At 35.5% G+C, this 15,112-nt stretch overlaps 1 protein-coding gene across 1 annotated transcript in view; it reads right to left on the reverse strand.

Moving 5' to 3' along the window:
- Positions 1 to 15,112, reverse strand: part of LOC123667779 (unconventional myosin-Va) — a 75,567-nt gene that overhangs the window by 51,582 nt on the left and 8,873 nt on the right. Inside the window, exons 2-9 of the mRNA XM_045601618.1 lie at positions 11,478 to 11,600; positions 10,197 to 10,315; positions 3,153 to 3,235; positions 2,680 to 2,802; positions 1,752 to 1,882; positions 1,187 to 1,406; positions 689 to 796; positions 252 to 376 (exon numbers count right to left, since the gene is read on the reverse strand). Of these exons, the coding sequence (XP_045457574.1) occupies positions 252 to 376; positions 689 to 796; positions 1,187 to 1,406; positions 1,752 to 1,882; positions 2,680 to 2,802; positions 3,153 to 3,235; positions 10,197 to 10,315; positions 11,478 to 11,600 (1,032 nt within the window). The remainder of the gene's footprint in view (positions 1 to 251; positions 377 to 688; positions 797 to 1,186; positions 1,407 to 1,751; positions 1,883 to 2,679; positions 2,803 to 3,152; positions 3,236 to 10,196; positions 10,316 to 11,477; positions 11,601 to 15,112) is intronic.

A 15,112-nucleotide genomic window follows, 5' to 3' on the forward strand; every position in this document is an offset into this window, starting at 1 on the left:
AAGAGGCCTATGCCCAGTAGTGGGATATTACAGGCAGAAGCGTATATTAATAAAAACCTTTCGATAACTTGTACCTTCGATAGGTGAATTAGGAGGTTAGGAGACGTGCAATTTAATCCGCCAACCCGCAGTGGAGCAGCGTAGTAGATTAAGATACATGGCAAAAGAGGCCTGTACCCAGCTGTGACATGTTACAGGCCGAATCGAAATCGTAATGAGACGTGAAATATTGATGGAAACAGGGCACTTACGTCAATATAAGCGCCGTCAGCGTCCTGGTCGTCAGTATCAGGTTCACCGGCTAGGTGAACGTTACCGAGGTGTAGGATGGCTGCCAGTACAGTAAACATCTGTTGCTGTTCTGACTCTGACACACCTATACGGAAAAAGTCACAAAACTCACACGATATGTATTATCAGATCTCACTTAGACGAAACTTAAACCAAGGAACACACCTTGGAACACACTTGACCAAAAAATTTACCGTTTTCAAATAATTTTTCAATTAGCTAAAGTTAATTAGAAGACTTTTTCCTCGAATGATCCATAGAAGTGACTTCCAAAATACATTATGTATTAGCAAATCTGTTTTTTCTTTTTTATTGCTATGAAAGCTCATCATAGAAGTATCATCATTGTTCAGCCAACCTGACAAATACCAAGAATGTGTTAGTATCAAACACTCACCTAACGTAATAAGAGCTGACTTTGTCTCATTGAAAGCCTTCAAATCGTCCACTCCGTCAATGTTAGGGCAGCCACCCTGGTTCAAGTAGTGGAACGAATCTTGGTGATCTAAGGAGAAATACTTTATACTATACTTGTCTATAGAAATAAAGTTGAAATCTGAGAATCTGCCAATGATATTTACTTTATATAGCCTAGCCTGGCTAAAATCCAAACTGCAACTCAAGTAAATTGAGAAATATCTAATATACTCGTAGCACCGTCCACAGATATATTACATAAATACATACATATAAAAATTATATTATACAATCAAAGTTACTTTTGGTATTATCGAAGAATTATGTTCAGCTACAATTATTATTATTACAATGATCATTAATCTAAACGCTTCTTTTGTTTTAATTTATATATACGTTTATTTATTTTTTCTCAGTTTTAGTATATGCTATAATAATCGACATATAAGTTAAATATGTTTTGGGATCGAACACTTACCTAACTTTAATTCCGGCATATAATGTGCTGCTGCACATAGCTGATAGAATATATGGTAGTTCCGTTCATCTGGACTCTGGTAAACAACTCTAGACTTTTCTAGAAGATAAGTGCGCATGCTCGCACCGGATATCCGGTATTGCGTGTCAAAGTGTATCTCGATGAACTTTCCAAAACGTGACGAGTTGTCATTACGTGTTGTTTTTGCGTTGCCTATCGCCTGGGTAAATAAACAATTAAGGTAATTTTTTTTATAAAATAACTTATGGTCTATCCAGTAGAATACAGTCTTTTCAGTAGACCAAGGTTTTTTAAGTTTACTTTGGTTTCCCAGTAAAGCACAATACTTTTAACAGTATATGATTTCAAATTAGCATGTGTTCTTAACAGTAGACCATGGTATTCCCAGTAGACCAAGTTCTTTTCAGTAGACTTAGGTCCACATTAATAAAAATGAAACATTATTTTGTCAATTTAACTTATGTGTACAATATTCTACTGAGTAGACTAAGCTATTATCGACTTTAAGAATACTATAAAATTAAAAATTCCACTAAACACATACCTCCATGATAGGACTGGATGCAAGGACTTTTCTTTCCACTTGGGTCTCACTGGCATTCCCTCCGACGGCAGCGAAGTATCGCATCGCATATTTAGCTGATACCGTCTTACCGGCACCGGATTCACCGCTCACTAAATAACGAATACGAAATACATCAGCAACAGCCGCTCAGGTGCAGTGGAGCGAGTAGTCTAAAGCAGCGACGGCTTGCGGGTTAGATACCCGCTAGGGATGAATATTTGGATTTGTACAGATATTTCTTTCCGGTTTGTATGTCTGTTGTGTCCAAACAGCGTCTAACGCGTATAGCACAGGGCCGCTGCGCATGAGTCATGAGCATGTCGGTGACGCAAACCCATAAGATTTTCCCCTACCAAAAAGTGTCCAACGTGGCTAAAGCAGTTTTCATTTGAATAAAAAAAAAGTGTGCTTTAGACCACACGACTGAAGTAAAACTTCTGTTGCTCCATCTACCTTATATCTACCCCTCAACTTCCGTTCGCCTCGCCAGATCACACTTTTTGTAACGTTCTCGTCACGCATTCACCAGCTTACTGTCTTTTTTTTGTTATCGCAGGGGAACCCATTTACGGGTGATATCCATGATGCCCGGGTAGGCATTCCTAGATCGTATATCGCTTCAGCACTTGGGGGTGCAATACCGACCAAAACCCCTGCGGGAGCCTTCAGCCGCTTTAATTGAAGGGTCCCGGATCAGCAGGCAACAGGATCCCTCCAGCGACAGGCTGGCCTCGGCGAAAAGACCAGCTTGCTCGCTAGTCAAGTCAAGCGTTCATAAAGAAGTTTTACTTCGAAAATACAAAGGGGAAATTAAATAATACTTGCGAAGCTATACACATAACATTAGCTTTCCTTATTATAATATATTATAAATTTTATGGCTATTTCAAAAATTAAACTGGCTCACCGATAATACTTTGGTCCCTCCTTTCCCTCTCGAGTTTCGTGTAGGCCTCCTCTGACACCGCGAAGATGTGCGGGTCCAAATCACCCATGGACTGTCCACGGTATGCCATGATTGTTTCATCACCTAACAATTGAAAAAAATCTTAAAAAAAAAGCAATTTTCTGGTTTGATAATAATGACACTAAAATATAATGCAGCTGTTTTTGTCAAATATTATTTAACCACCTTTGTGGACGGTGGTTTGACATGTTTCAAAAATTAAACTAAAAACGTACAATTTTTAATGAACTTGTACTTAATTCCTTAGAGAGAAATTGTATTGTATCTCTAAGGAATTAAGTACAAGTTCATTAAAGTACCATTTACACACATGTAAAACTTTAAGTTTTTATGACCTCATATACAAAAGAGGGCAGTTTTTATATTCAAAAACCGATTCGTTATACTTACGAATCGTTCAAATAAATACTGACCGTATATAGGTAACTCGTAGTAAGGATTGATTGCAACAAGTACGATGCCGCAATACGTATATATGGCATTACGATCACAAAATCTGTAACAAAACAAAAACTTATGCACCTTATTATAATCACCAACTAAACAGTCTACTCAAAAGACCACGGTCTACTGAGTAGACCAGTAGACCGTAGTCTCTTGAGTAGACCATAAGTATACTTCATATATTTAGCCTCTTCAGAGCCTGTCTCCGATTGCTAATAAATTTTATCTCGCACTTATATCATTCAAATTATCGAATATTAACACCAGGAATCAAAACATTCTTAGTGTCTGTTTCGCCTCAACCAAAAAATATCTGTTGTTTTATCTGCTGAATAACGTTATACGACAAATAACTATCCGAAACTTATCAGTAACATTTGAAGCTAATGTATAAACTTTGAACAATAACAACATTTAGTGATTTTACATAAATACTATAGTGTTGCCCAAATGCAAGAACAAGACGAGACTTAGCCAGTCTTGGTCTTGGTCTTGCGCCAATACACCTGGTCTTGGTCTTGGTCTTGGTCTTGCGCTCCCAGTCTTGGTCTTGGTCTTGGTCTTGCAGCAAGAGTCTTGCAAGTCTTGCAATTACCTATTAGTCTATTACTATTTATTAAAGTTTACTTTAAATCTTAGAAAAACGTATTAGAATTGGAACATTGTGAGCTTGAATTAACATAGCCATAGTAAAGATCAAGCAGATTAATAAATAACTGAAGATTTGATAAGAAATTCGAAAAATCAACTGACCTATATGTCGTTTTCCATGGAAGTAACTGTTTCTTAATAAACATTTATGATTTATAAGCTTACATTTGCTAAAACATGTAAAAAAACAAATTAATTACAATAACTTGACTGTATTTTAAAGAACAATACTTATCTGTCTAGAAAGAGATTGAACCCTCAACTTATAAGAAATTTAATAAAAGAGTTTTACGATTTATCATTTATTTGAATAAAAAATAAAATACAACACAAATCAACAGCTTTATCATTAGGTTATGATACTTTATATCAATTTTTTTGACCAAGAATTAATACAAAGTAACCATCTGGCTGACTCATCACTTAACCTATTTCTATGTTTTCTAATTACTAATGATGCTTTAGAAAATAACCTCTCAGCAGGTACTGAAGTTGCAGGTATTGAGAGAAAATCACGGGCCATTTTCGATAAAATCGGATACTCTGTCTCATGCGTCCTCCACCAATCTAAAATGTCTTCCGAGCTGGCAGTTCTTGGTTTTCTCAGGTACTCCTCCAACTCGTCTATCACTAAGCCTTGAAGACAAGATCCAGATGACGTCGAGGGACATTCATAGAGTTTATCAAAGTCTATTACGTCTTTATCTTCATCACATACTTTATTTTCTTTTTCTGGTAATTCCAGAGATTTGTTCAGTGAGTGTAGGCTTTTATATTCTTCATAAAGTTCATTGAACTTGCGCAGACGTTCTGTTTTAAGTTGCTTCCCCCACATTGTCAGGTCAAAAGTCTGAGCCTTATGCCTTGGGTCTAAAATTAAAGAAGTACAATAAATCCAGTTGGTCTTCTTGTAATGTTTAAGCATTTTGTCTCGAGCTGCTTGGAAAGCTAGAATGAGCCTTTCATCCACTTCAGATCGATTAGGTTTCTCATCTAACTGTTTTACCATGGATTCAATTTTATCTAGCAAGAGATTGAATGATACAATGACTAGCGGTAATGTAACATATTTGTCTCCACCAAGTTTTGTACTTAAAAGTTTAAAGTTTATTAGAAATTTATGTAATTTTTCGAGTACCTGCCATTCATTAGCTGTGATTTGAAAATCATTTAATTCGGTGACAGAACTGCACAATATGTCAATGCCCGCTCTCACTTTTAAACCAAATCCAATCATATCATGTGTGGAATTCCATCTCGTTGGACAGTCAAGAATGGCATTTAGATTTGATGGCACGCCAGCTGCTTCACAAGCAAGTACTTCCGAAAAGCGGCAAATTTCTTTGAGAAGTAAGTACAAAACCTTTGATGCCGCATTATCAAAGTGCCGATGGTTAAAACATAACTATGCATGCACTCAGTTTGATTTTAATAGATATTTTTTTGTTTTCTAATGTTTACGCGAATTTTACTCATTTAATAAAACACTTTTTTCGGATTTTATCGCGGTTTATTGTTAACTTTTGATTCCCGACGTTTCGGATACTTTACAGCAACCATGGTCACGGGAGGACTGAGGTGTCAGACGTCCCAACGTTACAAAGTTATTCGAAACTACCCGACATACATCAATATCTTATATAGTCCTATCTACGCAGAATGTGCTAATTGAGTCTTTAATCTGTGGTGAATTATGCTTGGTTTTTGATTTAATTATATTAATAATGGGGTCCCAAGCAGGTGGTAATTGCCAGCCATCTTCTCTATTGAAATTTGGATGTTTTTTAATTTCAATAGCCTCACGGATCATCCTTGGTTGGAATCGGTGTTCTTTTGCGAGGATCTGTGGTTTATCGAATCTAATATAATGGCTAGCTGTGTCTAGACTGTGTTCACAGATTGCAGACTTAGTATAGCGACGATGTTTTAAGTCAGCTATATGTTCCTTAACGCGAGTTTTGATCGATCGTTTTGTTTGTCCTATATAAGAGAGACCACAGTCACAATCAAGCTTGTATACTCCTGCATCTTGTAAGGGTATATGACACTTGACAGATGGTAAAAATTGACTTATCGTTTTTGGCGGCTTGAAAAAAGTTTTTATAGAAGCTCGCTTTAAGATGAAGCCAATCTTGTCAGTGACCCCTTTCATAAAAGGTAGCACAGCAGGTACTCGTTCGACGGTGGCTGGTTTCACACGTTCACTGCGATGAGGACGCGGTACCCGAAGCTTGTTGTCTCGCAGTACTTGCTTGACATGTTGAAGTTCGGTCTCCAGGTGTCGCTCATCGCAGATCCCTCGTGCTCTCTGAAACAAAGATTTACCCACGGTAGCTAACTGTGTAGGATGATGGTGTGATTCGCCGTTTAAGTACCTATCCGCATGGGTATGCTTTCTATACACTGTATGGCTTAAGGTATTGTTGGGATTACGGATGACTAATACATCTAAGAAAGCTAAAGATTTATTTGCCTCCAACTCCATTGTGAATTGAATTTTGGAATTTATGGAGTTAAGATGTTGTAAGAATATGGATACTTTATCAGATGGTAATATTGTGAAAGTATCATCTACATACCGTTTGTAGAACCTGGGTGTTATGGGCGAGGTACGCAGAGCAGTTTCCTCGAAGTCCTCCATAAATATGTCGGCAACAACGGGGGATACTGGTGAACCCATCGCTACGCCATCTACTTGCTTGTAGAACTGATTATTCCACAACATGTAGCCAGATGTAAGGCAATGCTTGAGAAGGTCAGCATATTCTATCGGCATGTCATTTTCCTTCAGCTTTCTTGACACAATACTAATGCAATCTTCAACCGGTAAGCATGTAAAGAGTGATTGCACATCAAAACTAACCATAGTTTCATTGTCACTGAGATGTAGATGTTTGATCTCATTAACAAAGTGGTACGAATCCGAAAATTGTTCGCGGGGAAGATTTAGTTTCGGCACAGAACTTCGTCGTAATGCTGACGATATATCTTGTCTGATAGCCTCCGAATCTTCCTTCTTTATATTGTTTTTCGACAGACAGTCTTCAACGTTACAAATAATTTCTTCGAAGGGTATCTTGCGAGGTGTAACAGCGAAATTTAATCCCTTTTCCAAAACTTTTATTGTGTTTACATCTAAATGACATTGATTGTGTTTACATCTAAATGACATTGATCATGATTCTTAGATGTATTAGTCATCCGTAATCCCAACAATACCTTAAGCCATACAGTGTATAGAAAGCATACCCATGCGGATAGGTACTTAAACGGCGAATCACACCATCATCCTACACAGTTAGCTACCGTGGGTAAATCTTTGTTTCAGAGAGCACGAGGGATCTGCGATGAGCGACACCTGGAGACCGAACTTCAACATGTCAAGCAAGTACTGCGAGACAACAAGCTTCGGGTACCGCGTCCTCATCGCAGTGAACGTGTGAAACCAGCCACCGTCGAACGAGTACCTGCTGTGCTACCTTTTATGAAAGGGGTCACTGACAAGATTGGCTTCATCTTAAAGCGAGCTTCTATAAAAACTTTTTTCAAGCCGCCAAAAACGATAAGTCAATTTTTACCATCTGTCAAGTGTCATATACCCTTACAAGATGCAGGAGTATACAAGCTTGATTGTGACTGTGGTCTCTCTTATATAGGACAAACAAAACGATCGATCAAAACTCGCGTTAAGGAACATATAGCTGACTTAAAACATCGTCGCTATACTAAGTCTGCAATCTGTGAACACAGTCTAGACACAGCTAGCCATTATATTAGATTCGATAAACCACAGATCCTCGCAAAAGAACACCGATTCCAACCAAGGATGATCCGTGAGGCTATTGAAATTAAAAAACATCCAAATTTCAATAGAGAAGATGGCTGGCAATTACCACCTGCTTGGGACCCCATTATTAATATAATTAAATCAAAAACCAAGCATAATTCACCACAGATTAAAGACTCAATTAGCACATTCTGCGTAGATAGGACTATATAAGATATTGATGTATGTCGGGTAGTTTCGAATAACTTTGTAACGTTGGGACGTCTGACACCTCAGTCCTCCCGTGACCATGGTTGCTGTAAAGTATCCGAAACGTCGGGAATCAAAAGTTAACAATAAACCGCGATAAAATCCGAAAAAAGTGTTTTATTAGATATTTTTTTATTCGCTATGTTTATGGTATTAGTCGTAATGCGCATAGGTGCAGTTTTTCATATTCTTTGATACAGTTTTTTGCGTCTCATAGAATTCCTAAGCGTACCTACCTATACACCGAACTGTTACACCTAACTACTTAGTGAAATAGCGCTAAGTCCTAGCTGCAAGACGCAAGAGTCTTGCAGGCTATGTCTTGTTCTTGCTCAAGTCTTGCACGGTCAGTCTTGGTCTTGGTCTTGCTAAAAATACGCGGTCTTGTTCTTGGTCTTGGTCTTGCAAAAACGCAAGAACAAGACCAAGACTGCAAGACCAAGACTGAATTTGGGCAACACTAAAATACTAGCTGACTCGGCAAACGTTTTCTTGCCGCTAAGCGCTATTTAAAAATAGGGGTTAGTGGTAGAAGGGTGAAAATTTAGGGTTGTATGTATTTTTCAAAGCCAAATAATAATAAAATAAAGAATAAATAATTTATCTAAAAATTAAAAAAAAATTGGTATGGACTACCCTTAAAATTTAGGGGGATGAAAAATAAATGTTGATTGATTCTCAGACCTACCCAATATGCACACAAAATTTAATGAGAATCGGTCACGCCGTTTCGGAGGAGTATAACTACAAACACCGCGACACGAAAATTTTATATATTTGAATACATTTAACTATTTGATATAAATAAAGTGTTACATACAAGTGAATAACTTTTGATAAATAATACAAAAGTACGAAATTAAATTACGAAGATAACATCTGTTTCGTTACAAGCGATTAATTTAACGTGAACATTACATAGTTGTAGTTTTAATTGATAAAATCTTACCGAACGAAACCATTGAACGAGTATTTATTTTGTAACATGATGACATACGAGACACTTGGTTTTTAATTTTTATCATACAAGAACAAATATTACCCATTTTCGTAACGTTTTTCATTAACCAATCAAAATTAAAAACAGCTTCATTCAAATAGGTCCCAAAGAGCACTTTCGAATCATAATTTTACAAATTAAAACTTTAAAAATAAATTATTATTTTTGTAAAAGTAAAGCTAACACCGATTCGGAATGTCGATTTTGCAAGAAGAATCGGCAAGAAACTCCAAAGTTTATTTATTTTAATAATTTTCGTTTTATTATTTTTTTTTTTTTTTCAGTAGCGATTAGACCACTATTTTATAAGTCTGTAACTCTAAAAATGGACAACAAAAAAATAAAAAAATAAAAAACGTAGAGCAAAAATTGACAATTTACATGTTTGAAAATTACAAATATTAACAATTTTTTTCTTTAATGTCTATTTAACACTAAGTTTAACAGAGAAATGTAAGTAAATAAAAATAAATCGTTCACCGAGTGAGTTGTACGGATTCGCGATTATAGAAATATAAAGAAAACGCAAAGAATTGCATTATTGCAGAAAAGGGTGCGTTTTTAATCTCCGACACGAGACTGTAGTTTTCTCCTTAAGAACTATTTCCGTTGTATGTAAGAAACTAGCTGTGCCCGCGACTTCGTCCGCGTGGAATTTAATAAAAAAGTTATTTTTAATCTGTACGATTTTATTTTTGTGTTACCCACACATTAGGAATTCTAAACACTTTTGAACATCATATCAAAAATTGACCGCTCCAGCGGGGATGGAAACCGCGTCTCCGACTGACCGTGTCGGCGCTCTATCCTGGCTAGAACGCCGACACGGTCAGTCAGTGGAGCGGTCAATTTTTGATATAATATTAAAAAATGTTTAAAAAAGTTATTGTTCAGATTACAGAGTTATAAAGTAAATAAATTTCTAAAATATCACTAGCCTAAAGGAGTAATCCTTATTACATCAGCTATCTGCCAATAATAGTCACGTCAAAATCGGTCCAGCCGTTTCAGAGATTTGCCGGAACAAACAAATAGACAGACAGCCAGACAAAAACTGTAAAAAAAAATGTTATTATGGTTGTACTGTCCATGTACATTTAATAAAAAGCGGTTATTTTAATATTACAAACAGACACTCCAATTTTATTTATCTGTATATAGATATCTGATAGCCATCGTTACTCATAGTAGACAAAATTATCCACCGATCTGGAATGGAGCAGCGTGGTGGATATCACTTTTCCTATACGGAAAAAGAGTCTTTGCCCAGAAGTGGGATGTTTAGGGCCTGATTCATTTCAGTTCATACCGATGTATTGTACTAACCTGACTTTAAGGTTATGTAGAACAGCTGGCTCGTGAAGATATGACAGCGAAGTCAAGTCGTTCTGACCGATCAACAAAGATGGATTCCGTAATGGCGGCAGTTTGGTTTCATCTGCGATCTGAAAAATAAAACACAAAATAGTTCATCACATTTATTTACACGCTCGACCCAGGGCCAAGACGCCTACGAAGTTATTGGGGTAGGGGCAGGGTACATCCTGCTCAAACCTTAGAGCAGCCTCTCTGGGGTACCTTAACCTTATAGCAGCAGCAGTGTCGTATTTCTGTGTGTGTAAGGTAGAGCTCCTAGGCAGGGTCAGGGGTAGCTTCGGCAACGCGCTTGCGATGCTTCTGGTGTTGCAGGCGTCTATAGACTAGCGGTAGCGCCTATCTTCAGGTGGGCCGTAAGCCTGCTTCCTGACATAGTGGTTTAAAAAGTCTGACTGTGACCGTGCAAGCAATAAAAACTTATATTCAATAATTAACGTTTTTCTCGTGTTTCCCAAACCCTTTCCCTAAGGGATATCTTGCAATCATTTCACAGCAATACCCAAAAGCAATTTAGAATGGACGCATTCTATTTCCCTTAAGAATTGAACTAATGTTACTCTTATAGGAAAATAGATTATCCGAATATTTCGTGTCCGACAATTCTTAATCCGCTTTCAACCCTCGTCTAACCTCGTAAGTAATAGAATACAATCTGTAGATCGAAAACCGTCTATTGCTGGCATTTTATATAATTTTGTAAAAGTGTGTGTTCTGACATTTCAGTTAATTATTTCTTAAGGGAACATGTGATATTATTATAATCATTTAAAAACACAAGATCAAAGATTTAAAATAGCACATTGAACTGTTGATATAATAAAAAAAAACTACGTTAAAAAAACCGATATCGAAACCTAAAAAGCAAAAAATTATATATTAAAGATTTATTTTGAAGTACGTCATCATATTCAAGCCTGCTTGCCTTTAATATAATACTACTAAATGTATGCACTACCCCCTGATAGGTTCGAAGTCTGTGCCAAGACCTAACAAAATAAAAACTTAATAATATCAACAGCTTAAATTAATACTGGTAAATTACTGTCATGAAATTCCTACCACGCTTTGGTTATTTTGTCCTAGACGAAACCATCCCGCTCAATTTACCATATATTATACTATATACTTTTTGTACTTAAAAATACACACAGATAAAAAAAGAAAATACAAGCAATTTATTCTTTTACTAACCAACAATTCCATCACAAATAAACATAACACAATACTTACTTTAATCTGTCTAATTTCGCCAGTCTGGTCGATCTTCACGATGAGGACTCCGGAACGGTAGTCGCTGGTCACAGTGGCGCCCTCCCACACGTGGATAGGATGCTCCACCCAGATGCGGGCATCCTGGGACACAAAGGTTAATATTAGAATCCGTTTTATGGATATTTTTACTATCCCCCTCTCTTCCCGTGGTTGTCGTAAGAGGCGACTAAGTGATAACACAGTTCCACTACCACCTTGGAAGTTATAAAGCCGACCGATGGCGGGATAACCATCCAACTGCAGGCGTTGAAATACACAGGCCGAAGACGGGCAGCAGCGTCTTCGGTGCGTCAAAGCCAGCCCTGCGGTAACCAACCCGCACCCAGCGTGGTGACTATGGGCAAAACACATGAGTTCACGCCATTTTTGGCTCGAACTTTTAGAGGCCTATGTCCAGTAGTGGACTGTGATAGGCTTGTGTGATGATGATGATGTGATGATCCACCATTTTAATTCTCTAAGAATATAATATTAGCATATCAGTATTTATAATTGGAAAATCTGATTACTCGTTTGTGTATGCGTTACTTCAAACAAAAAAAATGTTTTGTTATAATACGAAAACATATAATTATAAACATGTAAATAAATGTTCAATGTAAATATTTCGTATGTGATGTGTAATAAAGTATTATTCTATTCTATTTTATGTATACTGTTCATTTTTTTTTTGGGTTCCCTTTTTTGTGTTAATACAGTTTACTGTAAAGAGGTTACAATAAGGTTTGCTATGTTGCAATTCACACGAATCACGATTTATTTTATTATGTTATATAGTCGATTATATATATATATATATATATATATATATATATATATTATAATATTATTATTTTTCTTTTTTTTCGCGAAAACGGATTACTCAAAACTAAGTTAACCACGCAGACGAAGACACAGGAAAAAGCTAGAAAAAAAAAAAAGAAATAACGTTAGCTTACAAAGGTACGGGTATAATATATAAATGAATCTCTGTTCGTATAAAAACCGGAAAAATAAATATTCAAACCGGTCAAACCACAAGGTTTGTCCGGTTTGAATATTTGTTTCCTTTCGGATGGTTCAAAAAGAAAAATAATACGGTAAATCCAAATAAAAATAATATTCATTACAATAAAAATAAATAATAGTAATTTTTTTTTGGCAATTTTTAAATATATATATTATTGTATATATGTATTTTTAATGAAAATGTAGTTAATGATCAAAATTGACTATAGCTGTAAAAAATGATATAAAACGTACCTACCCAAAAAAATTGGTATAATCTATTTTTGAGTTTAGGGCCTGGTTCACCGGTTGTGGATAACACTATTTGATGGATAACGATATCCAACAGATACAGTGTACGATATATTATTTTTATTACCATCCAATTCGACTACATTTATAAGATACTAGCTGTACCCTGCGCGCGTTGCTATGCTTTTTTTTGTCGTACCACTTCAGAATCCTTTGTGGGCTCATGCATAACACTTTGCTGAAGAACATGACAATATGATCAAATGCATAGTTTACATTTCTATAAAGGACATACAGACAAACATTCATTTATATAAATATATATATATATTAGTTTATAAATTGAGACACAGGTCCAGGATACAGGTTCTAACGGCCTATTCTATCCTGCTGTTAAAAACTATTCGCAACTTATCTGAGGGGTTAAACTTTATACACAACTGGGAACCGGCCCTAAGCGGACAAACGAACACCTATTGTTAATTTTAAGAAGTACATCGCATCAACTAGTATGTAAGATTTTTATTGTATACTAGCTTTTAACCGCGGCTTCGCTAGCATTGATTTTTTTTTTAATACAAAGTATCCTATGTTACTTCAAATACCTCCAAGAATATGTGTACAAAGTTTCATGATGATCGGTTGAGTAGTTTTCGCGTGAAAGCGTAACAAACAAACATACATTCACATTTATAATATTATATTAGGAACACATAAAAAAATTACTTTTATCGATGTCGGTAAAATGTATATTATAATCTAAATTTTAACGATTTAAAACATCTAAATTTCTTACCGTTTTATTGTAAGTACACATGTATACGGCATAACTAAAACAATTCGACGTAGGACGTAAAAAATAACTTTAAACGGTGATACTATGTTATTACAATTAGCACCTTTTTAACAAATAAGAGTCACATCGGATGATTTTTTGTTAAAAAAAAAACACTATAACTGCAAAAATAAACACTAAAATGATTCAAAACTTTTTTTTAATATTTATTTAACATTTATATTATGATTTATATGTAAAACGGGATGTATGTTGGTCATTTTATGTTTAAGATACTCTTTTTTTATGGGTACTAAGGTGGTAAACAAGGGTATAGTCCGCTGATGCGAAGCGGATACCATAGCCTATGGACACCTGCACCACTAGGAGCAATGCCAACCCCCCCCCCCCCCCCCTCAAGCTCTGGCTAACTCATTTTGAGTTTCCAATATTACGGATGCACACACAATGCACCCTTTACCAAGACCCTTGCAATAATGCCAAAACATCAGAAATTCAAATGATTAAGAATACAAAATGAACCACAATATAATTTTGTTTATACTCAAATTTAAAAAATAAATAAAATCAAATCTTTTACTTGACATGACAAGTTTTCGGATAAAAAAAAAATCTTCAAAATATTTACATTAAGAAAAAAAATTAATGAAGTATATATTAATACAATCGAATAGAGAAAATCCTTCTTGGAAGTATTTTAAAAATTTGTATATATCCCGTTCTAAATTTAAATCATAACACTAAAAAATAAAAAGATTGTTCACGAGAATGGCAAAAACGCTGATACACTGGTATTTACAGCCCCCGTCAGCATATTCTACGTCAAACACATATGTCATATACTGGATTTACTTCTGGTATCAAGTCGCTAAGTAAAATGTTAAGTACAGTGATCCAATTAGTTCAACCTTCGTTTGGAATCGGTCAAACATGTAATCACTTGAATGGACACGCGTCTTAATTATGACGTAATTAAGGACAATATGTACTATTGAGGACAACTGATATTAAAATAAATATTTTGGTGGCAGCCCTTGTTTATGTATTTTTTTTTTGTGCGATTTCCGTTTGATAAAAATCAATTAATTGAATCTTAATTTCCTAAACAGACAAGTAATCAGAAAAACTAAAATTAAAAATTGTAAGGTAGGCTTTAAAAGCACCTCTTGAATCGTCATTTTAGTAGAAATAATAATATTAATCTATAAGAAATCTATAAAGCTACCATCGATTCTCGAAAAATCGGCAAGAAACTCCGCAGTTAAACTTTTAAAAAAAACTATTTTGATTACAAAATAAGTTTAACTATTTGCTTTCCAAAATCAGATGTATGAGATGTATATATGTATGTTTATATATGTTTATGTATGTATTTTATATGTTTTTTTATTATTATTCTTTTATTCCTGCACTACTTTGCCCCGCGTTCACATTATCTCTCACTGCCATGGGTTGACTGGAAGAGATCTTTTTTAGAGATAAGTTCGCCCTTGTCAACTTCCTATATTATAATGACTAGTATATAATTTACTTAGTGCAATCAAGAATATATAATATA

Source organism: Melitaea cinxia, chromosome 29 (genome assembly GCF_905220565.1).
Source record: "Melitaea cinxia chromosome 29, ilMelCinx1.1, whole genome shotgun sequence".
NCBI lineage: Eukaryota > Metazoa > Arthropoda > Insecta > Lepidoptera > Nymphalidae > Melitaea > Melitaea cinxia.